We start from the raw sequence: 26,627 nt of genomic DNA on the forward strand, positions 1-26,627 counted from the left end.
AGTTCGTGACGGAGGCTGGTAAAACGCACGTGAAAAGAACAGTGAAGCGATCAGCCGATAAATAATGCCTAGAAATTAATTTCAATGAAGTTTTGACAAACTATTCACTATGGCTAAGTTTAAGCAACCATATGTATTGTGCCCCTTAATCGGGCAAAGAACTTTATTGGGTGTGGCAAATGATGAAGATAATGACTGTGTTATTGCTACGTTAGGAAAGAACATGATCGTACGATACAAGGTTATATTCTATTTATTTTATTTTATTTTAATATATAGCTTCAATATGGGTACAAAGTGCCCGGTGGCAAGCATTCTCCCTACTTTCCCCTCACTCTCCTTCTGAACTGGTCCACACTCCCAGCCGCCACACACTCCTCCTCCAGCCTATTCCATTCCCCTACCGTCCTCACGACCATCGCATTTTATTCCCTTTCTGTTCTCCTCCTCTCTTTGAAAACCTTCCTAGTATTTTCCTTCCTACTTCTAGGCGTTCCCATTTTGACTTTTCCCCCCAGCTCTCCCCATCCTCCCACTCCACTCAGCACCTGGTACATCTTGACCAATCGGTAAATATTTACAATCGCGGTAGATGCCAAAAAAAATGCTAAAAATCCGAAAATACTTTTATTCTATGCTCTTTCACTTCCTCTTTTCAAATCAACCGGCGGAGATAAGAAATTCCAAATACTTTAGGAGATATGGAATTTTTAAATTTTGAACATGTAGAGTAGCGGTATTTGCGAAAAATAATTCTAAAAATCTGAAATTACTTTTATTATATGCTCTTTCACTTTCTCTTTACATTAAAACCGGCGGAGATAAGAAATTCCAAATACTTTAGGAGATATCGAATTTTTATATTTTCATCACAATACCTGTGAATTCAGGCGGCCACCATTGTTTCTTGTTTACGAGATGAGTATGATTTTTTTCCACGTAGGTGAACCGACCATTGTTGCTTGTTTACGTTTATGATTTTTTATTTTCGCGACGTAGGTAGAACGAATACATCATTTTCTACTAATGGCAAAGGAATGTACCCGCCTCTAACGTATCTGAGTTTTTAACGTTTCAAATTTTAATGTTTTATTTGTTGCGCAAGTAATAAGTAAAAAAATTACGTGAGTTCCTACCGTTCATCCTTTGTCCCAGTTTGTTAGGTCAGGTCAGCTACATTATAAATACTTTAAAACTAAACAACCATTAAAATTAATTTATATTATTTTTAATGTCTGCTTAGTTTGAAAGTATTAATAATGTAAATGACTTGACCTAATCGACCATTTTAATTAATTAGGCATTCACGAACGGTAAATCAAGACGCACATAAAGTTCTGCCATTCCCGATTACACCCGAACCATTTACCTTCGGCCAACCTCAGTTTTATTTATTAATATTTATATTTCTCTGTTTATTTTAATGTAGCTATACTAACCTAACTAACCGTCCATAGTGTTTTAAAGTGTTTTAATGTAGCTAACCTAACATAACTATAATAAAAGTATTTTCAGATTTTAATAGATACTCCTAAACAAGCAACAATGTAGTCGTTCACCTACGTCGCGGAAAAAAAAATCATACTCGTCTCGTAAACAAGAAACAATGGTGGCCGCCTGAATTCACAGGTATTGTGATGAAAATTTAAAAATTCGATATCTCCTAAAGTATTTGGAATTTCTTACCTCCGCCGGTTGATTTGAAAAGAGGAAGTGAAAGAGCACAGAATAAAAGTATTTTCAGATTTTTAGCATTTTTTTTGGCATCTACCGCGACTCTACATATGATGAAATTAAAAAATTCGATATCTCCTAAAGTATTTGGAATTTCTTACCTCCGCCGGTTGTTTTGAAAAGAGGAAGTGAAAGGGCACAGAATAAAAGTATTTTCAGATTTTTAGCATTTTTTTTGGCATCTACCGCGATTGTAAATATTTACCGACCAATCTCTCCTTCTGTCTTCTATCCTTTAAGCTCTCCCATCTCATTCCTATCATCATCTCTGTGGTACTGCACTCCCCCTTCCCTTCTCTGTCCGATCTCCTCCACTTGCCCTTCACCCATCTAGCTGCTCTCCTCTGCACCCCCTCCAGATTTGTTCAGTATTTTAACTTGCTGATTAAATATATCTAATGTCATAGTATATAGGCTGTTTTTGTACACAAAATAGGTAAATATCGAGGGGAGGAATTAACTTTATTCAACAATAAATAATGTTATATTTGTAATTCAGATTAACTGAAAAATTTTATTACTATTTGCTTTACTTCAAAGTTATGTGTATGTAAAACTATATGTGTATGTAAAACTGTGTACATGTAAAACTGTATGTATATGTATATCTGTAAATATGTAGGCAAAATGACATGTTCCATAGTCTTATGGTTTGTACCAAAAGAAGGCTCAATGGAATACAAATAAATAAATAAACAATCAAACTAGCGCTAGCCAGAGCAGTGCTGGTGAAGGAGTGCCGGCGTGTGTCGCAGCTGCAGAACCAGAAGCAGATCGGCAGCTGGGCCACCAAGGACAAGCTGACGAGCCCGGTGATCTACGACCCGGTGGGCGGGCGGTACGTGGGCGTGTTTGCGCACAGCCAGCTGCGGCTGTGGTCGGAGAGCGAGGAGCGCCTGGAGGCCGTCAAGAAGCACAAGGTGGGTGCGCGTGGTCTCGCCCGCCCACAGCACCAGTGCTCCCTGGTGACGGCGACCGAACCTTCGGTGATATCCTCGCCTTCATATTATCTTTGAAAGATTTGTGCAATGGGAGTGCATGACTTGATGTAAGTTTTTGGACATACGCCATTGCTAAGCACTTTTTCTGTAGAAGAAAAATAAAAAATAAAAAAAAATAAAAATAGGCAATTTTTTGCTTAATTTGTGTTTTTTTGTCTTTTGGGTACCTATTTTTTATTTTTTATTTTTTATTTTTTTTTTAGTTTTTAGTTTTCTTCTACAGAAAAAGTGCTTAGCAATGGCGTATGTCCAAAAACTTACATCAAGTCATCTTCGCCTTCGACGCGGCTGCAACGCAGAAGCCAAGGAACTCTTCTTGGATTAGTTTTGTTTGAATTTGAGCACAAGTAGTTTGTCGCATTTGTTTATGAATCCTCAGTTTTGTGCAAACATTTTTAACTTTTAATGTTAATTAGCTATAATTCATGACTCCTAAAAATAATTCTTGCTACGTGAGTCTAGCTACGATACATCCAGCTAAAAAAATTGTTGTGCTTCATTTTTTTTTTAATTGTTTGCTTTGGTTTTGCGTTTTCACACCTGTGATGACACTAAATTTATTTGATACAGATCCTGCCATTTTGAATTTTGGTCGCCATTTTGAAAATCCATTATTATTATAGTACCTACAAAAAAAAATTTTTTTAATTAAAAAAAATTCATTTAAATTTAATTTTTATAGAAAAAACTGATTCGGCCATTTGAATTATGTCTGTCATTTTTAATTTATTTAATTATGCTTGAAAACATTGGAAAAGATTTTAAATATTAATTAAAAAATTACTTAATTGCATTTAAATAAAATTTTAATAAAAACAGCATGGAGTCCAGGGTTAGAACCCAGTTTACTATGCATTTAATGTGTCTAAAATTCGTAAAATTTGATCATAGCAGTTGCGGAAGCCTTCATTTCACATTAATCATCATGTTAATATTTTGATGCAATTCAAAAAGCTTGTATCGAGCTTAAATACCTTATAGTCAGTATTACTTAAAATTGTCTATTTCACTTTCCTGCAACTAGCCTTTTTGAATCGCATCAATACATTAACTTAATAATTTTTTTTTAATGTTATTTTTACTGATGAAACACACCAAACGAACAGCCATATATGGTCAGATTTTACTTATAGTAATTTATGTTTTTGGAGAATTATCCAAAATTTTGAGAAGTCGTTTACTCCTATAGTCATTTTTAAAAATAATTTTTTTACATTAAATTTATTTAAAATTATGTCTTCAATTCACATTCCAATAAGGACCGCAATAGTTGGTTGGTCACGTTACTCACCTTTCACCACGTTTGCAAGTAAAGAAACGCGGTGCATGTGTGTACTCCCGTATCCCCCGCCCATTCATTCCATCAGTGCTTCATTCTCATCTCATCATGAGATGTTAAGCCCCATCTCATTCAGTTACTTTTAGCTGTGTAGCTATTTGGTAACTATTTTATCCATGCAAATATAAGTCTGGTGTTGAAAATGTGGATAATTTTTGCCTTGTTTATCTTTTAAAGTTTATAATTTCAAATTATTAATAATATTGTTATTACTCAGGGTTGGCTGATTAAAACCACATTGGTTTAAAACATGGTTTAAACCAAGTGATTTTTATAAAAAAAAATTTCAAATAATGTAGTTTTAAATAGAATACCTATCTTAATTTTTTTTTAATGAAAGGGCTAATTCAATTTTAATAACAACAAAAGTTTGGTCATTTAATGTTTCTTGTGATTTATCATTGAAAAAATTATATACTTGCCAAGATCATTTTATTTAAATTTTCTGGATAAATTGTAGATCTTGTTGAACTAAATATGTACTCCTCTAAAATTAAAAGTAGTTAATTTCAATTCTGTGGGAAAATCCGACTGTAGTGTAAATCTTAATTACGTGAGAACAACCCATTCTGTGGAGAATCCTCTCCCTGTGGGGATATACCCTTTCTGTGGTTGAGTTCCAGTCAGATGAGCAGATTTGCTGGACTTTTGGGTTCTTTTGATGTTATAACTTTCCTGGTTCAACATGTTGTATGGCTTCCAATTGAACATGGTGAGAAACAAAATAAATTAATGTATAAAAATACCTGGTTTAAACCTTCAAAAATAAATTGGTTGTCTGTAAAGTCGGTTTACGAACGATAATTTAACGCGACGTCATAAAAAAACATTGATGAAATGATTGCATACTTTTATGAATAAAATTGAATCATTTTTATTGAACTATCACTATTTTGTATGGATACAAAGAAGGAGTGAAATGAAATCTACAATTTAATTGATAAATTTACTTTTATTTGCACTCATTAATTCAAATATGTTTATTACTTTAACTAAGAGATTATTTTAACTATAACTTTTATGCATGTTTGCTATTTAACTTCTTCCAATCTGTGTTATTCTGTTGAGGATAGGACGATGATAGGAAAAGTAGGAAACAAATGGGAGTGTTTCAAGTTTAATGTGCCTCGAAAAAGTCAAATGGATGGTTCCAATCGAGTGTAAGAGAGATAGATGCGGCGCAAGCGTACAATGAGCGTAACGGGACACTTTTTCGTGCGTGCAGCCGGCGTTCATCGATTTATTAGACGTTGTCACGTCAAAAAAATTGTTTCCCCCGCCCCCTGCCTCCCCAACACTGTTGTTACTGGGAGTAGTTGTTACGGAGGAATGCTAACTGTGCCGGAGCCTCGCCAGTTCCAGACGCCGATCCACTGCGTGCTGGCGGGCATCGACGCGGAGGGCCCGGTGGTGGTGTTCCAAAGCGGGCTGGCGACCCCCCTGGCCGCGGCCCTCGAGGCGAGGAAGAACGCCCCCGCCGCCGCACTCCTGAAGCCGGGCGAAGCGATACAGGACTGCCGCCTGGTGGTGCACGAAGGCATCAAGCAGGTCGCCATTCTCGCCAAGACCCCGAAGGCAAGTGTTTCCGTGTGCGGCGCAAGTCCGCGGGTTTGCTAATCAGCTGCTCAACAGGAAATATTGAGATTTACCGATAAAGTTAAAATGATGAAGATAAAAAAAAATATAGTACAGAACTTTTTTTCCATATTTAAATTTTGTAACAAGTTTTATTAGATGCATTTTTTCTCTCTAGGATGCACTGTTTGTCGTTAAAGTCATAAAAACTAAAAATGAGAGCCAATTTTCGTAGTAATTCTTCTAAAAGAATTAACCATTTCAACTTCTAAACATCAGTAATGACTGTATTTTTTGAGTTTATAAGGATTGCGAATTTTTCAGATCTCAGTATTTAATATTTGGTGATACTCTACCGTGCTGCAACATTGGTGAGAGAAATATAGTTAACTAACAGCATATGAATAAAAAAAATTCATTTGAAAATACTCCTGACGCTATTCTCAAATTAATTATTTTGCTGTTTTTGAAAACTTGAAGTTGTCAGTGCATCAGGAAAGGGAAAGATGAGATTTAGCATCACTGGATTTGCACTGTGTCTTTACATTGTGAGATCTTAATAGCCTCCAAGCCACTTGGAAACTTACGTGCTGCTAAACGAAGATGGGTTTAGCTGAAGATTTGACCCAACCTGTTGACCCTTGCCTCTCCAAATGAGCATATATCACATAAGCCATTAAAATTCAGTTGAATGATACAACTTAACTATGCTGATTATAATGTCTCCCAAGGCTGCAAGATCAATGGCTGCATCTTGAAAAAAAAAAGGCATATCTATTTTAGTGATTTCAATTTGTATTTGTTGATCAGTGTTCTTTAATTTATAGTCCTGGAAATTATCTGAATTAAGGAAAGTGTCTTCTCATAGTTAATGACCACGCACATCACAGCTAATGGTTAGGGGCAGGCATTTTTCGCGAAAAAATCTAAACTCCTATTAGACTGCAACAAGGTATACCCACACCAGCAGTTTCCTTCTTCTGATTGGCGGCCGTCTGTGGGAGAAGTCGTTGCCTTATTTGATCGAGCCACTCAGGACGCGTTTGCTTCCGTATTGAATTACTGTGATTGGTTGTACTGACATTAGATGTACCTGAAAGAAACTCACCCAATCACGAAATACAGACAATGCTACAGTGTTTTAACTTTCAGCTATACTCGGAATCTTTTCGCGAAAAGTGCATGCCCCTACTAATGGTGTAAAAGTAGCTTACAAGAAAGTTTTATTTTGTAGCGGTAACCTGTTAAATTTCATCACGGTGCATGTTTTAGTGGGTTATAAAAACTTATAAATGTTCCAAGTTGCGATGAATGGAACCTGTCACCCGCTGGCCTCTAAGTTCAAGACCAGGGCTGACAACCGTGCACACGCTCGCCAAGAGAGGGCCAAATATAATGTCATACGAAAAACATCAAAACCTGTCAGTAAACCAACCCCTCTCTTTACCAGCGGTGCGTGCCGAAAGCAAAAGATAAATAGCAGACCAAAAATAATAGAGTAGAAATGGGAACATACTGTCTTGTTTATTGAAAAAAACTAATTATAATATTGATCGTGGCTCATTCCTGCTAAGTAACCAATTGTACCAAAATTACAATTGCAATCCTAACCTCCAGTTCCACGGCATGAAAGGTGAGTGGCACGTGGAGGTAGCTCGGAAGCGTGTGACGGGGAGGCGCTGGGGTTCCAGGGGCGGGCGTGGTGCTACACGGTGCCCGTCTCCGAGGACTGGGCCTCGCACAGGTTCGAGCTGGCGCGTGACGACGCCCCGGATGCCCGGCTGGCGGGACATGCCTTCGCCTCCGACGGCACCTGCCGGCTCTTCTCGCTGTGTGAGTGGCGGAGCCCAACATTCCATCTTCTCACTTCCATTCTTGACGTGACAACGTCTAATAAATCGATGAACACCGGCTGCACGCACGAAAAAATGTCCCGTAACGTGCATTGTCCCGTTACGCTCATTGTACGCTTGCGCCGCATCCATCTCTCTCCCACTCGATTGGAACAACCATCGATTTGACTTTTTCGAGGCACATTAAACTTGAAACACTCCCATTCGTTTCCTACTTTTCCTATCATCATCCTGTCCTTAACAGAATAACACAGATTGGAACAAGTTAAATAGCAAACATGTATCATATTTATAGTTAAAATAATCTCCTCGTTAAGGTAATAAATATATTTGATTTAATGAGTGCAAATAAAATTAAATTTATCAATTAAATTGTAGATTTCATTTCACTCCTTCTTTGTATCCACACAATAGTGATAATTCAAAAAAAAATGATTCAATTTTATTCACAAAAGTATGCAATCATTTCATCAATGTTTTGTTTTGACGTCACGTTAAACTATCGTCCGTAAACCGACTACAGACAACCAATTTTTTTTTTGTTTTAATTTATGTTTCTTTAGGCACATTATGAAAAAAAATATGATAGTGAATTTTTATGATGTGCATGCACCGTGAAACAAAATATTCGCAGAATGAAAAAAATAAAACTACATACAAAAAAAAATATTTATATGTGTGTATGTGTGCTTTTAAATCTTATTATTTAGTGATTGATATTGAATACTGGTCCATATCATTTAAAAACATTTATTAATTGTCAATATTAGTGGTGTATTTTATAAACTTTTTTGAGCGTATTTATATAATTGAGGTTATGTTCCCGTATGTATAATTTATTTGAATTATAAATTATTACATTATGTAATTAATAATGACAATTAATAAATTATAATATACTTTCAGCATATTTATTGATTTTCATTATTAATTAAAATTTATCTAAATTATTTTACCAAATTAAATAATTAATTTTATACACATGTTTATATTAATATGGAGTACTGAGTATTTATTTAAATAGTTTAATTTGATTGAATTTATACTTTACCATCTTTTTTAAAATATCACTCCAGTCCCTTTATTATTTTATTTATATTGATTATGTACATGTAAAATTAAAGTTAGTTTTTTATTAAGCCAAGAATTTATAACTTCAAACGTGCATACATATGTACATATACCTATTTATTTATTTATTTATTTATTTATTTTCTTTGAATAAGTGAATTTGGTAGTTGACACTACTATATTTACATTATTCACCTCTTCATTGATGTACAGTAATTATTAAACACTCGTTTTCCCATGTACTACATCGCCTCTGTTCACACCACTTAAGCTGTAGTTATATATGAGAAAATCCTAAGGCTGCCATTTTGTTTTAAGTTGTGTGATTGTACATAGCCAATAATGTTTCTCTACTCCTGATAATGTCACCATGTGGTCGAAAATTTTAACGATTTTGTTCTGTTGCATTTTATCAGATTTTTATCCAATTCAATTTCCAATTTAATTTTCTCAGTCCAAATTAAATTACTTTTTTTTATATAGATATAGGCTACTATCAAATCTATTAAAAAACTAATTATTATTTTTTACTTTCAAATCTTGTTATTTACACCCCTTGCAGTAATGGTTGGTTTGATAAAAATTTATTTTAATAATATTTTTAGTCAATATTTAGAAAGTTAAACAAAAATGAAAATAGATTTGTTACTGTACATGGTTGGGAAGTTTTATTAATTTTTTTATTCCAATGCCAGGTTTTTTAAACCGTTTGCAATTATGGTTTCTTTTATCAAAAATTGTTACAGACAAATGATAAAATTATTATAATTATAAAAGTTATAAGATTTACAAACAATTTGAACGGATTTGATAGTGTTCCTAATAAGGGACTTATCAATTTTTTTTTTGTAATTCAACAACTGTTTATTCCATTCCTTACTATCAAATCTGTTATAATTTACTGTATAAATCCTAAACTTTAGCTAAAACAATTTTTGATGAAGTAAGTTATCACCATAAAACCGGGGTTGAAATTTAAAAAAAATTCAAAACTTTTTTAGTATCAAATTCATTCAAATTTATTTTAAACCATCTTAATAGTATCTTAAATTTTGATGAAAAGCACATTTTTATATGACCACGTTATTAGTACAAGGGATGAGAAATAGTGCTTGAAAGTAAAAACAATTATATATGTAATTACTTTATTTGGCATATAATATGAAATTTGTTCCAAGTTATTCAATGGTGGGTACATTTGAGTTTAATAATATTCGTCATATTTTCGCCACATGGGAAATGAGCGAAATTAAATAATTGATCATTCGGTAATATTGAAGAAGATAAATATGTTATGTACATTAATTTCTTAAAATGTTCCAGAAGTTTATAGAAGTTAACAAAATATTTCCAGAAGAAATAGGTACATACTTCAGAATCTACCTACACTTGAAGGCTGTGCTGAAAGTGATTTTTTAAAATTTAAAATGATAATATTTTAATAAAATTTAATCAGTTGTTCCAGTTGTATTGTCAATTATTAGGGGGGGTAAGAGAAGGGTATTTTTACATATTCTTTATCGCAATGATTCAATTATTGTGTCTTTTACAATTATGTTGTACGTGACAGAATCAAAATTTTCAAATGCACGTCTAAAAATGACAGTGAAAATGCCCGAAAGGGCGGACACACCACCAAGTAAAGGTAAGCACTCGCGGGGACCGGAGGCTCTGATTGGCCGGTGCAGGGTCGGACGGACGGCTGTTCGTGCAGCCCGCGGTCACCGGCGAGGCGAAGGAGGCGCTGGCGGTGCTGACCGCGGTCAGTACTGCCAACCCCGTCTCCATGCTGCCCCTCAGCGCGTCCCAGCTCGCCCTGTACGGGGCCGACCCCAGCGAGGAAGGTCAGTGCCGGTGCATTAGTCGACCCTAACTGCTGCTAGACGTGCTCAATGACTGGAGTTAATTTGGGTGGATAATCCGCACACATTGAATTTATTTATTTATTAGTTGACAACAGTTGAACAATTAGCCATTTGCAGCCACTGGAAAAAAAATTTTTCTAAAAATTTGGTAGTGTGTACGTTTTAGCATTAAAATTATTAGCAGGAAGGTATTGACATTAATGAAACTGTGTATAAGTATTTGTTAAAATATTGCTTTTAAACCATCTTTTTTTTTTTGTATTCAATTTAAAGTTATAATTCAAGAATGTATTGATATTTGTATTCAAGTTATATCCAAAAAAAAAACTGATACTCCATTTTAGGCTTACCCAGAAAATTTCTGCTTACATGAAGTGTTGTTAGTTGGCTTAGTTTTCCGGTATTTCAGACAGTGTTTTTGTTCTAGCTTCTGACGGCATACGATCATGCTGCCTCATTGCTCTTACCTCACAAATGTGCTGTCACTCAGTAATTAGTTCGCTGTAAATTTGATAGCTGTGCCTAACAAACAAACAGAATTAAATATATCAAGTTTTAAAACCTAACTTTGTACGTAAAATACCTATTTCCATTAGTGCTACCTTAAAAATCAAATTTATGTGGTCAGTAAGAAATATTATTGTACACGTAGGGATAGAAAATGTAATTTAAAAACATTTTACAATTCATTATTAAATAATATCCTATGTTTAAAAGTCAGACTTTTATAGCTTATGGGTTATGGATAATTAATTACCCAAAAATATTACTTGCTGTACATAACTACATAAGACTTGAGTTGTAATATATGAGCTACTTGGTGAAAACTAACCAACGATAAAAAACTGTGCACAGGGTGATTTAATTTTAAAGGTTACATCCCAGAATTGTAAAGTTTCTGTGAAAGTACTTCAGTGTACAGTGGAATTCTGTTGCAAGATTTTTATGTGTATTTAGTTATTCAGGAAAACTTTGTGAATGGTTTAAATTCCGTGGATTATTTTGGGTAATGGATAAAATTATTGATGCTTGTGAAGAATGAAAACTCATTAACAGGAAAAGAGGTTTTGACTGCAGTAGCACCAACACAATGTCGCAGGTTCCTGTGTTATGCTTGAAATGTGCAGGGGCCGTGCTGGTGGTGTTCAACGTGCGCTTCGCCCTGGTGCAGTGCCAGCAGCACTTGAAGCTGTTCAGCAACCCGCCCTTGCTGTGGGGCTGCGGCCAGCACCTGCTCATGGCCGTGGGCTCCAACCTGCTGGTGGTGCCGTGCCAGCTGGAACCGGAGCGCCTGGCCGCCGTGCTGGGCAGCCACCGCTCCCTGGGCCCGTCCGTGCCCCCCGGTGACGTGGAGCTGGTCACGGAGCTGCGCGAGGCCTCCTGGGGCCCTGCCCCCGTGCCTGCCTCGCCCGCCCTTGCGCCTGCCCCTCCCGACCTCGCCCGCCGCCTGCAGCAGCTGGAGGCCACCGGCTGCCCCCAGGCCTCGTGAGTGTCCCCGAGCTCCTCTTCACTGACTAGTGGACACTCACTGCACCGGCTCACTGGAATGCCCGCCCATATTTATCACTAGGGATATTTAGATTGAACTGTGAATTGTGTTTATAATCGAAATAACAGAGATTTGCAAGTTAATACACCACATAGCTACGCAAAGCACGTTAAATCATGGAATTGTGTAGCATTTACCAAAACTCAATAAAAAAAAAAAAATAATGTTTAAAGGTCATGTACTGTTGTAATTTTTGGACAAAATTTGTATCAAAGTGCCTGGATCATTTGTTTCATTTGGCGAGATGTGTGCCTGGTCCGGAGCGTGGAGCCTCCGCCGCCGATTCATCATATTGCCACCTGGGGCAGTAAGCGTGGGCGAGGCCAGAAACGGAATTTTCTACAACTTCCCGAGTGCATTGTAAAATCAGGCGCACCCCACACACCGGTGTAGAATCATTTGAATCGACGGGCGGGGGTTGGCGCGTGTCTAGTGGGATGGGTTTGGCACGCGGGATCTGTGTGTGCGCGCTGGCAGGTTGTGTGATGCTATGAGAGTTACGTGTGGATCGTGTCTGTGCGTGTGGCAGGATGGCGGGGCAGCTCCTGCCCGAGCTGCTGGCGGCCGGTGACGAGGCTGGTGCGCGCTGGTGCCTGCTGCACCTGGGCGACGTGCCGGAGGCCGCGCTGGTGGGCGTGCTGGAGCACTGCCTGGGGCGCGGGGAGCAGCGGGACGACGACGCGCTGCTGGCCGCCGCGCTGGGGGCGCGCTTCTCCGAGGCGGAGCTGCGGGCGGAGCTGCGGCGCCTGCCCCTGGACCTGGCCCTGGGCCTGGTGCGCGCGCTGCTGGCGTCCCCGGGCCACGCCACGCGCTGGCTGGCACCGCTGCTCGACGCCCACTACCAGGGGCTGCTGCTGGCCCGCGACCCGCGCGTGCTGGCCGCGCTCGACGCCGTGCGGCGGTTCGTGTCCGACCAGGTACCGTCCCGTCTTCTCACGCCATCGTCGCACCTTTCACCATGTTTGAAAAGTAGGGGTGCGACGATCATGCGGGAAAAAAAAATTTTGTTAGATAAAGTTATTCATAAAAAACAAAATCCAATTCATGGAATGTACGTTCATTTAAAACGTGAAGTATAAAAGAGCACGCCAAACATTTTTAAATTAATAAGTCATGCAACAAAAACCTTTTCAACTTCAAATAGAAAAATAAAATCGGTGATCCGAATGCGAGCCCGGACGAACGCGTAACTGTCGCCGTACGCACACCACGGAAGAGTGCGGGCCATCAGATGTAGTTGAATTGGCGCTCGGCAGAGAGCACGCGCTGCATGCGCTCAGCGAGATATCGATATTCGGCTACGTGTTGCTAGCTCTATACGGGAAGTGACATAACCAAACATTAATGTTTGCAACGAGCGCTGGCTACATTTTTGTAAGCGGTACACCGCGGCGACTCAGACGAAAGAATGAGCGTTATAACGTTTAAAAACTTTTTAAAAGAAAATTTACACATCAGACAACTACGTATTTCCGTTAAATAAATAAGTAAGAGGTAATGTCCGAATAAATATTAGATTTCTGTTTTAAAATACATTGTTTTATACGTAAAAAAATAACCACACAAAGCGCTCGGAATCTAATAGCGGAACCAAAAACATCATGCGACGTTTACGCAAGAGGTTTTTTTTTATCCAAATTTTAACGCTCAATGATATGGGTGCGATTATGCGAGTGCGATGATTATGCAATAAAAGAGGTTATTCCAGTTGACTTCACCAGGACATTTGATATTCATTTTATGTGACGCTTTATGTTATGTCGCAAAGCGTTAAAACATTGGAAGCCTACGATTCCCTCATGAAAGTTTTTTTTTGTGATGTTTATTTTTTGCTTAAATAAAGTTTATTACTTAAAAAAAAAAAGCCTTTGTTTGCTTTAGTAATATTATGATGTGTAGTGTTTTCAAAACAATAGTACATGGTTTTGTACTCGTTGCAATTGTCAAATATGTATTGAGTTATAAGAAAAAGATCACAGAGTTTCGTCCTAACAGTACAATAATCTCGTTAGCTTTTTAAAGTATAACTTTTTAACAAAGATAAAAATAAAAAAATGTTTTTTTCACTTGGTATTCGAGAATTTTATGAGATTGGCAGGGGATAATTTATTACATTTTGTTCCCAACATTCAGAACATCAATTATATAAATTGAAATTCCCGTAATTGCAAAGTTTTAAGTTATTTAGCAGTGACGTGTTATTACACTTTGACGTATTCAATTTAATGCACATCCAAATGGGCACTCTCTTGGTAAAAAATATCCAAGTACTTATATAATTTCGCAATTTATCCAAATAAAGATGGATGCTACATGTAGATGCTGTTTGGTTTTAAATGTACGTGGTCACTGTAAAGTAACCAGTTGATTATCTATATTGGGACACAAACACCAACACCCGTATCAGACAGAAGTGGTCCTTTTGGTCCGGCCAACTCCAGAACTTGTCTCATTGGCTAGCACCGTGTCTCGACGCAGGAGACAGTGCGAGACGTGCTGCGTGGTGTTGCAGTTGGCGCAAGTGACTTGCATGAGGAGTCTGCTGCCGCTGATCGAGGCGGTGCGATCGGGAAAGCAAATCACCCAGAACCAGCGGATCGACAGCCTGTACAGCATCAAGCGCATCACTCTGTGCTGATCGTTCGAGCGACGGTACGGCTCGCCGGCGAGCGTGCTTCCGTGACTAAAGAACATCGCTTCAAGATGTTGCATTTTCCATCTTTATCCCTGGAAATTTCTACAAGAGGAATTTTGAACACTTTATAGTTCCTTTTATTCCTCTTCCCCTAGCTGAAACTTCAAAAATTTGTAATTTAATGCACAGTTTTGTTTAATTAATCATGTATGAAGAAGAAACTATTTAAACATTTTGAATAAAAATATGTCTCATCCGTTCATCACTTTTCTCCCCACAGTTAACAACCTTTATTTTGTTCAACCTAGATGTTTTGTTTACAGATAGCAAAATTCTACTTAGTTGTTGATGCATTAAGTAAAAAAATCATTGAAAATATTTTAATTGGATCTGATATTAGTAGAGACCTAAAAAAAATGAGTAGTTATATTTTCTTTAAAGTGGTGCAATTGTTTACAAAATTCACACAAAAACATTTTTTTTTATAATGATGATGTTCCAATTGTATATAAATAACTTTACATATTTCCTAATTGTTTTATCTCACTGCATTTAAACTTAAGGTGCAGAAAAATCATGTCAGTGGTTAAATTAGTCATCAAAAGATAGCATAGCATTTCACATTTGTTTATTTATGTATTTATGAAGGTTTCTCTAGTGTCACTGTCGTCACTGTGAGTGACTGAGTGATTTACACGGCTTATTGACTATTGTTAAACAGGAAGTGGCAGGTATGTGTAAATAAAAAAAATTTTGATGCTGAAGACAAGTAGTCATTCAGAAATCAAGCGTATGAAAAGTAAAAAACAAATGCAGGTATAGACGTGGTTGTCTGGGTGATAGAAAGACATACTACTTATTTTTTCTCTACAATGTGTTTGTTTTTGAGATTCTTTGGCCGAGAAAGTTGTGAAAACTTAACATTTGTAAAATAAGAGCCTGTTTTTGTACGAATTTGTATAAAAGAGGAAGAAGATTATAAAATCATATTTTAAGATTAAAGGATCAGAAATTGCATTATTTTTTTAGTGTCTCACGATCGCGAATTTTTCAGGTATTTAGACACTAGTAATAGCTGATAAAAGTGTCATCCTATTCTATTCTGCATGGAAGTGTAATGCTAGGAAAATTACAAACAAAATAATTTTTTTGTAAAAATATAGGTTTTTCCAATTTTTTTCTGAAAAAAAGTTGATTGTAGGGGATTTATTAATCAAAACAGTATCTTGCTCTAAAGATTGACGCCTGTATCGCAAGAAAAGATTCCGATACAATCCAGTATGATACGTACATTATGGTTTACTTCCCCATTTGGCCAAAATTTATATTGTCCTTATTGCTACCAGAAACTGTTAAGAAATCTTGTGTTTCTAATAGACTATTTCACTAGTGTCTAATTCCTTCTTAGCAGCATCGATTTAAGGAATTTTACTCTTTATGCCGTTGGTTTGATAATCTAAAAATGTTTTTTTTTGTTGGAAATTGTTCACATTATTTTCCTCTTTCTGTAGTATTCATTTTGCTTAAACATTTGTGTTAATGGAAAGGTAGGAAATAGATATTAATGCTTTTAATATAGGTATGTGTTGGTAATATAATTTTAACTAAAGGATATTTTCTAGTGGGTCTACAATTAGCAGAAACAGCGGTGCGCAGCCTCCGAGGACTGAGTCTGCAGCAGTGGCTGGTAGAGTGCTGCAGCTAGAGGTAGGTGGTTGTGTGTTGGTGCAGCGTCACGGGCGGTCGTCTCGGTGCCCTGAGCACCGCGCAACTCGCCAGCATCCTCACGGCCGCAGAGTAGCCGTGGCCACGCGCTGTACCTCGCCCCAGTCCCGCCGGATGTCGTCCTCCGTCGTGTGCTGCGAGGCGACGAAGAACCTGCGTGGAAACGCAACAGGAAAAAAATTTATAAATACCTTTTTTTTTTGTTCAATATTAGTTTATCTTCCTGCTTCAAAGTGCGCTGAAGATGTTCAGCAGTTATTGTTTCACTTGATAAAGAATTATGAATTAAATAAATAAAAAAAAAATTAACGTTTCCTACGTAACAGATTGCCTGCTTGGATGTATCATAGCTCAGTAGGTGATTTGAAAATGGTTGCTGAAATGGAGAAATAGCATGTTTTGAAGGGTAACTACATAATTGTATGGATTTGATCATCTGCTTGCTCTTTAAACGATAAACCAGGCATGCCATGATATGTGTCGGTCGTGCATCTTGCACTTCCGGTGGACTTCTTGCACCAAGTCGAGACTGATAAGTTTGAGAGAAAAATATGTTACATATCACGTGTTTATTTTTTTTTGCACGAACGTGCTGGCTAATCGGCAGTGTCCTTGTGACTCAATGACAGTGGCTGAACGTTGTGGGCACGTTTGGAATAAATAGCAACCATTCAATTATATATATATATGTGTGATTTGTAAATTCTCTGTTAATTTTGGCCAGGAAAACGTGAAAAATTCATGGAAGTATTCTCGTGGCCTTGTTTAGCAGCCATGTTTGAGAAAACATACGTCTGACGTTGGAGGTGTTGGTACCAATGACAGTGCCCTCCGGGTCGTCGCACCTGATGGCGGAGATGTGCCGCAGCTTGGCGAGGCTGCAGCAGGTGTTGCCCTCGCGGTTGAGCCGTGCCAGCAGTCGCTCCGTGAGGCAGTTGTCTCCGCGCAGCCGGAACACGGCCATGCCCAGGTGGCTGGGCGCGCACAGCTCGAACCTGCGGTCGTCTCGTACCCACTGCACCAGCAGCCGGCACAAGCGCGCGCTCTGCACGCACAAACACACTGTTGGCCCCCTTGCAGCGTCTCGCAGTTCACTTCAATCATTTACTCGTCTAAAATACTGATAGTGTCATAACAGGTATTAGTTTCTGCTGTGCCGGATGTATAATTTTTTTTTATGTGATATCAATTTTGAGTTATTTTTCAAAATTTTGTAAATAAAATAGTATAAATTGTATTTTTCCCCCAGGTTTTATAATTTTTTACAATCTGTATTTGCTCAGTGCATCTTCCGGCAGATAATTATTGCAAGTGACTGCGAGCATCTTTAAAATTCCATCATTGTACAAATTTTTACTTCCAAAGTTTCTAAAGCATGGCTTCATTCCTTGTTGAGTCACAAAAAGGGAACATTGAAACAGTTCTGCCTTCTGTGGGTTGATACGCGAGGTCTATTCCCCCCTTAATACGTCCCTACACTTTGTTTATTAGCCAAGAGAAGGAAAAATTATGTTCTGTGGCTTCCTTTGATTTAAAATATTCAAATAGTTAACTGATTACAAAGTGTGAATGCATATTCCATATAACCGCGCGGTGTTTGAATGTCCACTACCTATTCCAAATATTTAGTCACAATTTTTCTATTTGATGTAGTTTGTGTGTGCAGAATTTTTTTTTTTTTTTGCTTTAACTTTTTATTTGATACTGTATAACTGAAACTATTGAGTCTGTCTGAATAGTTGTTAAAAGCATTTATCTTAATACTGTTTATTTAAATCCAAATAGTTTTGAAAGATAATTTGTCTGCCGACTATACTGCCACCATTAAATGGAAGCTTTACCCATTAAAAAAAAAAAATCTTGGTTGATTTATTTTAATTTTCTGGCTAGTGGCAAAAGCACCCATAGACAAAATGGAAATTAACATTTTAGCATAAAATGTTTTATGGGAATAACTGCTTGGTGCTTGTTGGGAAGAGATGCTGCAGGGATTACCTCTCGCACGTAGGCTCGTATCCCCTCCACGCCCGTCGACTTCATCATGAACCACACCTTGAGGGCGTGGAAGTAGCGGGTCAGCGACAGTTGGCGGTGCTGTGCAGGGCAGAGTAATTATTACTATTGACTATCCTAGTGATAGAACACAAGAACCTGTTGGGAGGACAGAGGAACAATTATTTGTATTGAAAGAAACACACCTTGCATATCGTCAAATACATATTTTAAAAAATGCTATTTTTAGCAGTGTATTGAAAAATAAAATGACTGCAATCAATTTATTTATTTACCATCTAAGTTGCATCAAAAATATTTGGGATTGTGGAATTATTATGTTGTGGCGACGTCAGGTGTTGTCAGGAAAGGTCTTACGGTAGTTAGTTTGGTTCAAAAAAAAAAAGAGGGTGGGGGGTAGCCAAGAAGAGTTCTTGCCCCTGTGTTTTTTTTAATCACCAAGCTGTTAGATGTTTTGTACTAGCAGGCTCATGCATGCCACGCTGTTTACAGTTTATACAGTTGTTCAAAATCTAATTTTTTTTTTCCAAAGCACCGATGGTGGGAACATTGTGTTGTGGCATGCATAGGACACGGGCTGTTGTTCGGATGCAGTTATCATTGTCAGTTACAAACTGCAATAATGTTACGATGCTGGGAGTTCATTGTTTGAACAGGAATGAAATTGTATACAGTAGTGTCTTGTGTTCTGGCAGATCACACCGCGAAGCTGACTGCTGTGGAAGCTACAGGCATTTCACGAAAAGTCTTACATCATAACTTCAGATGTATGACTTTGGCTTGAAATTACCGTTTTTACGTCATTTAATTTATAAGCTTTGGTTTTTACCCCTTAAAGATTATGAATATCTTTATAACAGTTGATTTTGTAAGGAAATTTGGTCTCAAACAGAATATTGAAATGATTTTGAAACTTTGATGGACTTTTCCTTTGTCTTCTATGCTTGACAATTTTATAAGAGTCATGACAACTGGTTGAAATTGCTAGAAAAATTTCAGTGTTCAATTTTTTCATAATTAAACTTACCATGAGATTTACTTCCAAACCTGTTGAAAAAAACAAAAGACAAACCAATTATTAGTATTTTTAATCACATCAAAAATGCAGTAAATTGTTTTAAAATTAAGGATATTGGATGTAAATATAACCTATTCTTAACAGTAATTCCCAGTTGAGAAATTGCTCCTCTTAGTAAGTCAAAATAATGTTGCACTTGAAGTATAGACCTGACATTTTAAAGAAGTTAGTCTGGTAAATAGAGGTAAATCTAACATCAATTCCTTTATAAACTTCTTAATAGAGTTTTACTCTATACTGTACTATAAAGAAGCAATGTAATTAGAAAACAATCAAAATTCCTACATAAATATAGATGGTGCACAGATGAGTCAAATGTCTGTAGTACATGTCATACTCTAACACAGAAGGTTTTGAGGTAAAAGAAAAAAAAACTTCTGATGTCTTCAGAATGCTCAATAGCCAATAGGATGTAACATAAAAATCTATTACATTCTCAGGGATACCACTGGTTTTCGGTCACCTAGTTGCAGGTGGTAGTTAATTTAGTTTGTTTAAAAGTGACTATTCTCATTTACTGAAAGGTTATTTTTATCAAAATCACAGTTTACTTCACTCACTGTTATTGGCAAGTAAATGTTTCCAGTTCAAGCACCAAAACTAAAGTGGCTTGAGTAATTAAACAATTTCAATTCATCAAGGCAATAGCTAAACAGCTATATTACTCATACCTTATACTTGGAGAATATTACAGATGGAATATATCTACTCTGACGGAGACTCTGTCAAAATCTATTATCTTCAGAGTAGTTACAATACATGAGCTCTCAACTTCACACAAGTTCAATATTAAATTGGCCTCTAATATCACCAAGCAATTCTAATAATGGGTAATACACATTTCAACACCATGACCCATGTCTTTCTCTCCTTCAAAAAGTTTAAGCTAATTTCTTATCTTAATGTTACAACCATAGCAGCCAATCCTATAATTTGTTATTACATTTGAAATTTGCAACAACTGAAACTGGCCAAATACAGTGCTCCTATCAAATAACCGAGAGCAAGCTATTGTGATCCCAATTAACATCTTATACATACTGTCTTATGAAAAAATATCAAATTTTCATTACTACAATGTGAATAAGCCATCTGAAACACCATACAGATAAAATTATCTGTACTGCACTGCATTCAAATGCATAGATACTCAGTCTGAAGAGATATGTATTGTCATGATATGCGAAAACTGTTAATTTTCTCTTAGTTGATGATAATGAAATTACAATAAAGTTACAGAAAGACCTCTGTACTTAGGTAAGTTAAAGTACAGATTATTCACCACATTATTAATTTGTTGCATTGTACTTAATGCCACACAAGTGCCATTCTCATTGTCCGCGCACCGAAATAAAAATTTGTCTAAAAGAAAACAGCGCAACTTTGAATCTATGACCCCGCTACTTCAAATCATGCTGTAATTTATTGGTGTAGTTATTTCAAAATCGCGCTAATCAAACAGCGGCGGTTGTGCACTAATCTTTGGAACATGTTTGTAGTTAAATTTGTCACCTGGTGTTTCATTCCTTGTGTAATCTTGCTCCAGCTTGAGTGTTTTTTCAACAATGGACATATCCTTTACCCTGTAAATACACAACATCTGTAGTTTTTTTCCCAACATTAAGTATGTCATCCCAAACAATACTAAATCCACCACTACCAGGTGCCATTCAGTTGTAGGGTTACTGATGTTAAATGGAAATGGGACCACACATAGGTAGTTAGGTTACAGGATATCATTCGATTGTTTGAAATACATGATAAAAATAAAGACAAAACGAAAGTCTATTTTGTTCATAAAAACAATCTATTTGCATACAGAAATAAAATAATTATCAACACAAGTCTCGAGCAGTTAATAAAAACTGACATTTTACAATACAAAGCATGGGTGGCGGCAGCATGTCTAACTTTTTGAAATAATAAAATTAATCTGTTAAGTATTTCTGCGTTTGAACTAACAACAGTTGGAAGATTAAATAAAGTAAACTTTTTCCAGTCTTTTTTTTATTAAATAATGAGACAAGCATCGTGTTAAATAAATTACTTTCATTGAATTTAATATTAAAAGATTAAGTATTTATCTTCCAAAATGACTTGAACAATGTCAGTGAAGTGAGAAATACTGCTGGAATGACAAATGACATTGTATAATTTTAATTTTGTTTTGTGGTGAAATAAAATCCAATTATACATCTCTTTTGTGAAACACATTGGACAGCAAATTACAAGTGTATCCAAAAAATTTCTGAGAGCTGAACTTACTATTGTTTCAGTTTTAGAAGAACTTTCGCACAATCCACCAAACTCGAAAACGAAAAGCAAAGCATATCAACTCTACACAACTGCAAACAACTACAGCATACATACTGACTCTCTCAGTGATTGCTGCCTATTCCTCCAAACTTGAACTGGGGGAAACAACTACAACAAGTAACGTACATGCTTCAATCTCTTCGCTGTAATGCCTCGATGAAGTTTGCTGTCATCTTTGAGAAAACTCAAAAAATTTGTGAAGAAAATTTTAAATTTAAATGCCTTTAAGTGGTGGCAAGGCATATCTATAGATCAAATCAACCATCTAAAAATGTATTAGAATTCTTAAGAATATCTTTATCCCATACTTAGGCACTATCGTTTCTTCTCTAAGAGATGGATTTTCTTCTACACTCAAAAAAGCATTTTTGCTTATACAGTTCCACCCAGAAAATATAAGATAAGAAGACAAATATTCATTTTCAGACATTGCAAAAGACAATGGATTTTACAGAATTTTATTGCCGAGGCTACTACATGGCATATGATGTTTAAGACAAATGAAGCAAGTGATGCAGCCTTAAATTAATCCATTGTTGAATTACGCAGATTTGATTGCTCAGGCCACCCCATTTTACCTTGCTGTATGCGAGGCAATCAAGATTGGCCTGGCTATTCCAGCGACAATATGTAACATTGAACGTTCATTTGGTGTGTTACGACGTGTCTAGACATAGACTCGGTCAACGATGGGGACGCGAGACTAAGTATGCTCAGTATTCGTAGGAGAAAGGTAGAAGACTCTGAATTCATTGACATTTTTTGTACAGAAACCTAGACACCTCAGGTGGTTACTCACACAGTGACACTTATAATAAAAATTTTATTTATTAATTTTTTCTGATTATTTTCTTCCATGGTTGGAGGTGCAAGTACACCCCTTTGTCCATGATACAAAGTGACATAAAAGTGAAAACTAAAAATACAGGCCAATGATTAAAAATAAGCAATATTCATAATAAGATAAAAGTTCTGTACAAAATCCACAAATAATAATAATATTCCGCTCAAAAATGACATGAAAACAACATGAAGTGGCTAGATCAGGTAGAAATTTTTCAAAATCTTAATGACGCTAGAAGGGTGGTTTAAATGAAGTAATTTCTGAGAACTTCAGATGAAAAAAAAAACACTGGAAGTATTATTTTTAGTTTGAAAGCTGGGGTACCTGTTCAGCATCAGTCACAGCAGGTAACTCCCAGGATACTCTTTATTTCCTATAATACTGCAGCCCTGTAATTTCTCCATTTCATTGTCTCATTTGATGAAATACTTTAGAGAAAGATGATTTTTTTTATCCTGTATCAAGGGCGTCACCAGCCGATGGCTGGGAAGGGGGGGGGGGGGGAGGCAAGTTGTGGGAAAAGTATGTATTTTTTTTTTTGCATTTGGCTACATTTTTTTAAATCTCTAGGGCTCTAAGGGGGAGGGGCAACTGCCCCCCTACCCCCACCACCCCACCCCCAGGCGATGCCCTTGTCCTGTATTCTTTTCCTTCCAGATAAGTTAGTGCCATCACCATTCTGGACCACTCATGTGAACATTTTCAGAAAAAAAAGTTTAAATGTGTGCTATTAGGAAATAGCGAATGGAGGGTTGTAATAATTTCTGCGACTGCACCGGGCGCTTGTCCACGTGTGTCGGTACGCTCTCACCACATGACGCAGCTGTAGAAGTTGACGAGCATGATCTTGCAGGGCAGGAAGCTGAGCGAGTCGGCGTGCTCGACCCCCGCCAGCCAGCCGCGGAACTCGGGGCACGCGAAGGCCGTCCCGGCGTACGCAGCGTCTACGTGGAGCCACACGCCTTCGCTCGCGCCTGCAACAAGCTTTCACAAGTAATCAGAGACAGACTATGATGTGAACTTAGATGACTAATGTGAATAGGACTAGAAATAGACAGATTGATTTAATTGATCTAATGTTCAACAAACTCTGCTACCTAATTAATACTTATTTTAATTGTTTAACATAATATCCATGATTAGAAATTTGTAATATAATTGTTATGCTAGCTAATGTATATATTGTACATATATTAGAAATAGTGTATGTAATCCATATACATGTATTTCTTAAATTTTGTAACCTGGTTGACAAGCCCTATATTCAGAGAGCCACTGCTCATCAACTGTGAGTCTATTGGGTGCTGAGAAAATAAATAAAACATAAAAAGACATTATTTCAGTTGTCACGATTTTTATCCTCAACGTGCACAAACGTGATTAAACTTTGCAAGATTACTTTACAAACAAATATTACTTACTTAGACCAGGATCATTCTCTAAATACTTGTAATTTTAATACCTGTACAACGACGACAAACCACAAAATCAAATGTATAAACATTAGTGGCTACTTATGACTTATTCAGGTATGATAACTTAATTGTTTAATAATACCTATGTATTTCCTATAAATATAATGAAGACAGGTTTATCTGAAGTATTAATGGAGCACATTAGTGAGCTGTAATTTAGTCATAGACTAATGCAAATATAGAATATTGTGATTAAGTCCCAGTTGCTTCATCCTAGGTCCTTGTTTTTTTTAACGTGTGCAGCAAAATGTAGGTTTCCTTTAGACCCAACTTTGAAAGCCGGTTAACCAACTGAGATTTGCCCGAGGTCTGGCTGTTAGTTAGTGAGAATGTAAGGAGCTGTGTTTCAGAATTTGGGCCTTGCTTTACGGTACTCTCAGTTGGTTAAGAGGGGAGGAGGGGGGGGGGGGAAGAGCTATGAATGACTGTGAGTTAAAACGTGAGAGCTGAAAACTTACACACGGGCCCCAGCTCACTCAGGTTGTCGAAGGAGCAGGCGAATGTGCTCCCGAGGGTCGCACACATCTGCAACAACGGTGCACAAGCCCACATTGGATCTGTTACCACTGACACCACTGTTTTAAATTCAAAGTAATTTCCAACTGTTACGAAAAAAAAACTTGTATGTATTTTCATACAGCTGGTTTTCAGATATTCTCTCTTTTAAACATGTTGCTTGGCTATTCTCCAACATCAACTCCCGGTGTGTAATTCTGCTTCTTTATCAAAATCAATATTCCGATGGCGCTGAAGATTTGCTGTTGTGCAGCAATCATAAATTATGTAGTTTCTATATTAACCGATGTTAAAATACCCATAATTATTCCATCATTTTATCGAAAGTATGTTTTACAAGGCTTGCTGCTGATTTGATTTGGTTGTTTTACCATGCAGCGATCAAGCACAAATAAATGAATTTACATGGGCAGTGATTTCATTACATGGTTAGTGTCAGGGCCGGATTTAGATGTCTGGAGGCCTCGGGGCAACAGAGGAGCGGAGGTCCCCTGGCCCCAAATTATTATCCCAATAAAATGAACAATTTTTTTCAGTTGAGTTTTCCAATAAATAATTTATTGTGAAATCAAGTATATTCTCTTAGTATTTAAAAAAACATACATAAATATAATCGGAGACAAGAATTATATGAAATTAAATTTTAGTGTTAATGAATATTTCTGTTAATATTTAACAATAAAATAATCATGTATGTACAAAGAACTGTAGGTAAAGGTAAAACAGCGAAAAAAGAATATCAAAGGATTTGCGGGGGGCCCTCAGTTTGTGGAGGCCCAGGGGCTGTCGCCCCGGTTGCCCTCCCCTAAATCCGGCCCTGGTTAGTGTAGAAAATGTTCAGTTACATGCTAATGCTTAGTGGATGGCACGAACATAAAACGGGACGAGTCCCATCTGTCGGTCGCTGGCTATGGCTTCCCGCAGGCGGTCGCCTCGCAGTGCGTACTCCTCGTCGCTGTGAACCACGTGGAGCTGGATGCGGCACATCCGGCAGCCCTTCGCCACGATGGGGTGTGCCTGGGCAGAAGACAGCAAACGTTAAGGGGCCCGCCTCGTCAGGGGTGTGTGTGTGTCGGCGAGGCGGGATGATAAGCGCGACGCTCGCTGGTGCTTCTAGTGCTGTGTCGCCTCTGGACTGGCGCGCAGTCTTCTCGTCATGCATATGAGCGGTGACCGCAACATTACATTGCGGATAAATGAAGATAAAGGTGTAATGTAAGTCCCTTAAGTACTTTCAAGAATCTGTACCGGTTGTTTGACCCCTTAAAATTACTCTGAAAACATGCGTTTTAGCCATTTTAACTATTCTCAAAATACTGTTTAAAAACTTATTCCGAAATCGAAAGTACTTTTCGGCCCTCGGCGAACTCTTAAATGCTTTTCGTAAGCAGATCTCACTCGGATATCTTGAGTAGTTTTGAAATCGCGTTTTCCCTGAAGCTCTGCGCACCGAATCTGTGCCTGGGTAGGCGGAGCCCTTAAGAGTAATCTGTAGAGTTCAAAGTCAAAGGTGGTTTGAACTTGAAACACACCAAGTAATGCTTTTGCTGGGCAAGGTGACCCTGGGTTACTCTCAAATGACTTTATGTGAACTGAAGTGACTGAATGAAAATCAATGCTTTGACCATACAGGTTTTTTGACATTGTTTAGGAAACTTGGCATAATCTGCTGTGGTTTTATTTCCAGTTATTTGTCTAGTTAAATGAAAATCATGAGCTGGTGATATAATCATTTTAAAAACATGTTTATTTAGCATCACTGTAAAATAAGCAGACCTAAAATTATGCTATTGCACAAGTGTTTAAGACTGCAAGCATGTGCAAGAACGCATTGTGCAAGTGTAAAGTACGCAAGTATGCTGCGTCATTTCCACCCCTCTCCCGCTCAAACTAGTCTACCATCTACCCCACCACGTACCTAAATATTCGTCTTTCTCTCCGGTTCCCGCACCATCTACTTAACTACACCCCTCATGCGATCAGAATTTTTGTAATGCTCGAAAATGCAGCCCCCCTTAGCAAAGAAGTTTCACTTCAA

At 37.5% G+C, this 26,627-nt stretch overlaps 3 protein-coding genes across 8 annotated transcripts in view; 1 reads left to right on the forward strand and 2 right to left on the reverse strand.

Moving 5' to 3' along the window:
• LOC134534276 (uncharacterized) lies at positions 1–23,935 on the forward strand. 6 transcript variants are annotated; one of them, XR_010075478.1, is made up of 11 exons: positions 1–241; positions 2,490–2,654; positions 5,431–5,649; positions 7,341–7,482; positions 10,262–10,417; positions 11,566–11,923; positions 12,517–12,904; positions 14,500–14,639; positions 16,354–17,317; positions 18,356–19,127; positions 23,452–23,935. XR_010075478.1 is itself a non-coding variant. In XM_063372588.1 (9 exons), the coding sequence occupies exons 1-8, from the start codon at positions 110–112 to the stop codon at positions 14,623–14,625; spliced, it is 1,686 nt and encodes a 561-aa protein (XP_063228658.1). In that variant the 5' UTR covers positions 1–109; the 3' UTR covers positions 14,626–14,639; positions 16,354–23,935. The 6 variants fall into 6 exon arrangements, 1 of the variants encoding a protein (XP_063228658.1); XR_010075480.1 differs by having other exon boundaries at positions 19,056–19,127; XR_010075476.1 differs by having other exon boundaries at positions 16,354–19,127.
• On the reverse strand, positions 16,197–21,050 carry LOC134534277 (histidine decarboxylase-like). The gene is made up of 5 exons (XM_063372589.1): positions 20,951–21,050; positions 19,388–19,407; positions 18,343–18,441; positions 17,193–17,392; positions 16,197–16,500 (listed from the first exon to the last, which is right to left on the reverse strand). Exons 1-5 carry the CDS (start codon positions 21,036–21,038, stop codon positions 16,407–16,409), a joined length of 501 nt encoding a protein of 166 aa, XP_063228659.1. The 5' UTR covers positions 21,039–21,050; the 3' UTR covers positions 16,197–16,406.
• LOC134534615 (histidine decarboxylase-like) overlaps positions 23,406–26,627 on the reverse strand; it is a 10,463-nt gene continuing 7,241 nt past the window's right edge. Inside the window, exons 5-7 of the mRNA XM_063373099.1 lie at positions 25,463–25,606; positions 24,532–24,598; positions 23,406–23,572 (exon numbers count right to left, since the gene is read on the reverse strand). Coding sequence (XP_063229169.1) covers positions 23,406–23,572; positions 24,532–24,598; positions 25,463–25,606 — 378 coding nt within the window. The remainder of the gene's footprint in view (positions 23,573–24,531; positions 24,599–25,462; positions 25,607–26,627) is intronic.

This window comes from Bacillus rossius, chromosome 7 (assembly GCF_032445375.1).
Source record: "Bacillus rossius redtenbacheri isolate Brsri chromosome 7, Brsri_v3, whole genome shotgun sequence".
NCBI lineage: Eukaryota > Metazoa > Arthropoda > Insecta > Phasmatodea > Bacillidae > Bacillus > Bacillus rossius.

Coding starts and splice junctions, on each gene's coding strand:
- LOC134534276 (XM_063372588.1), top strand. CDS start 110: ATGGCTAAGTTTAAGCAACCATATGTATTGTGCCCCTTAATCGGGCAA. Junction 7,483..10,261: donor CTGCCGGCTCTTCTCGCTGT/GTGAGTGGCGGA, acceptor TGGCCGGTGCAG/GGTCGGACGGACGGCTGTTC. Junction 10,418..11,565: donor GGCCGACCCCAGCGAGGAAG/GTCAGTGCCGGT, acceptor TGAAATGTGCAG/GGGCCGTGCTGGTGGTGTTC.
- LOC134534277 (XM_063372589.1), bottom strand. CDS start 21,038: ATGTTGTGTATTTACAGGGTAAAGGATATGTCCATTGTTGAAAAAACA. Junction 19,408..20,950: donor CACAAGGAATGAAACACCAG/GTGACAAATTTA, acceptor TTTTTTCAACAG/GTTTGGAAGTAAATCTCATG. Junction 16,501..17,192: donor CGGCACATCTCCGCCATCAG/GTGCGACGACCC, acceptor GTTTCCACGCAG/GTTCTTCGTCGCCTCGCAGC.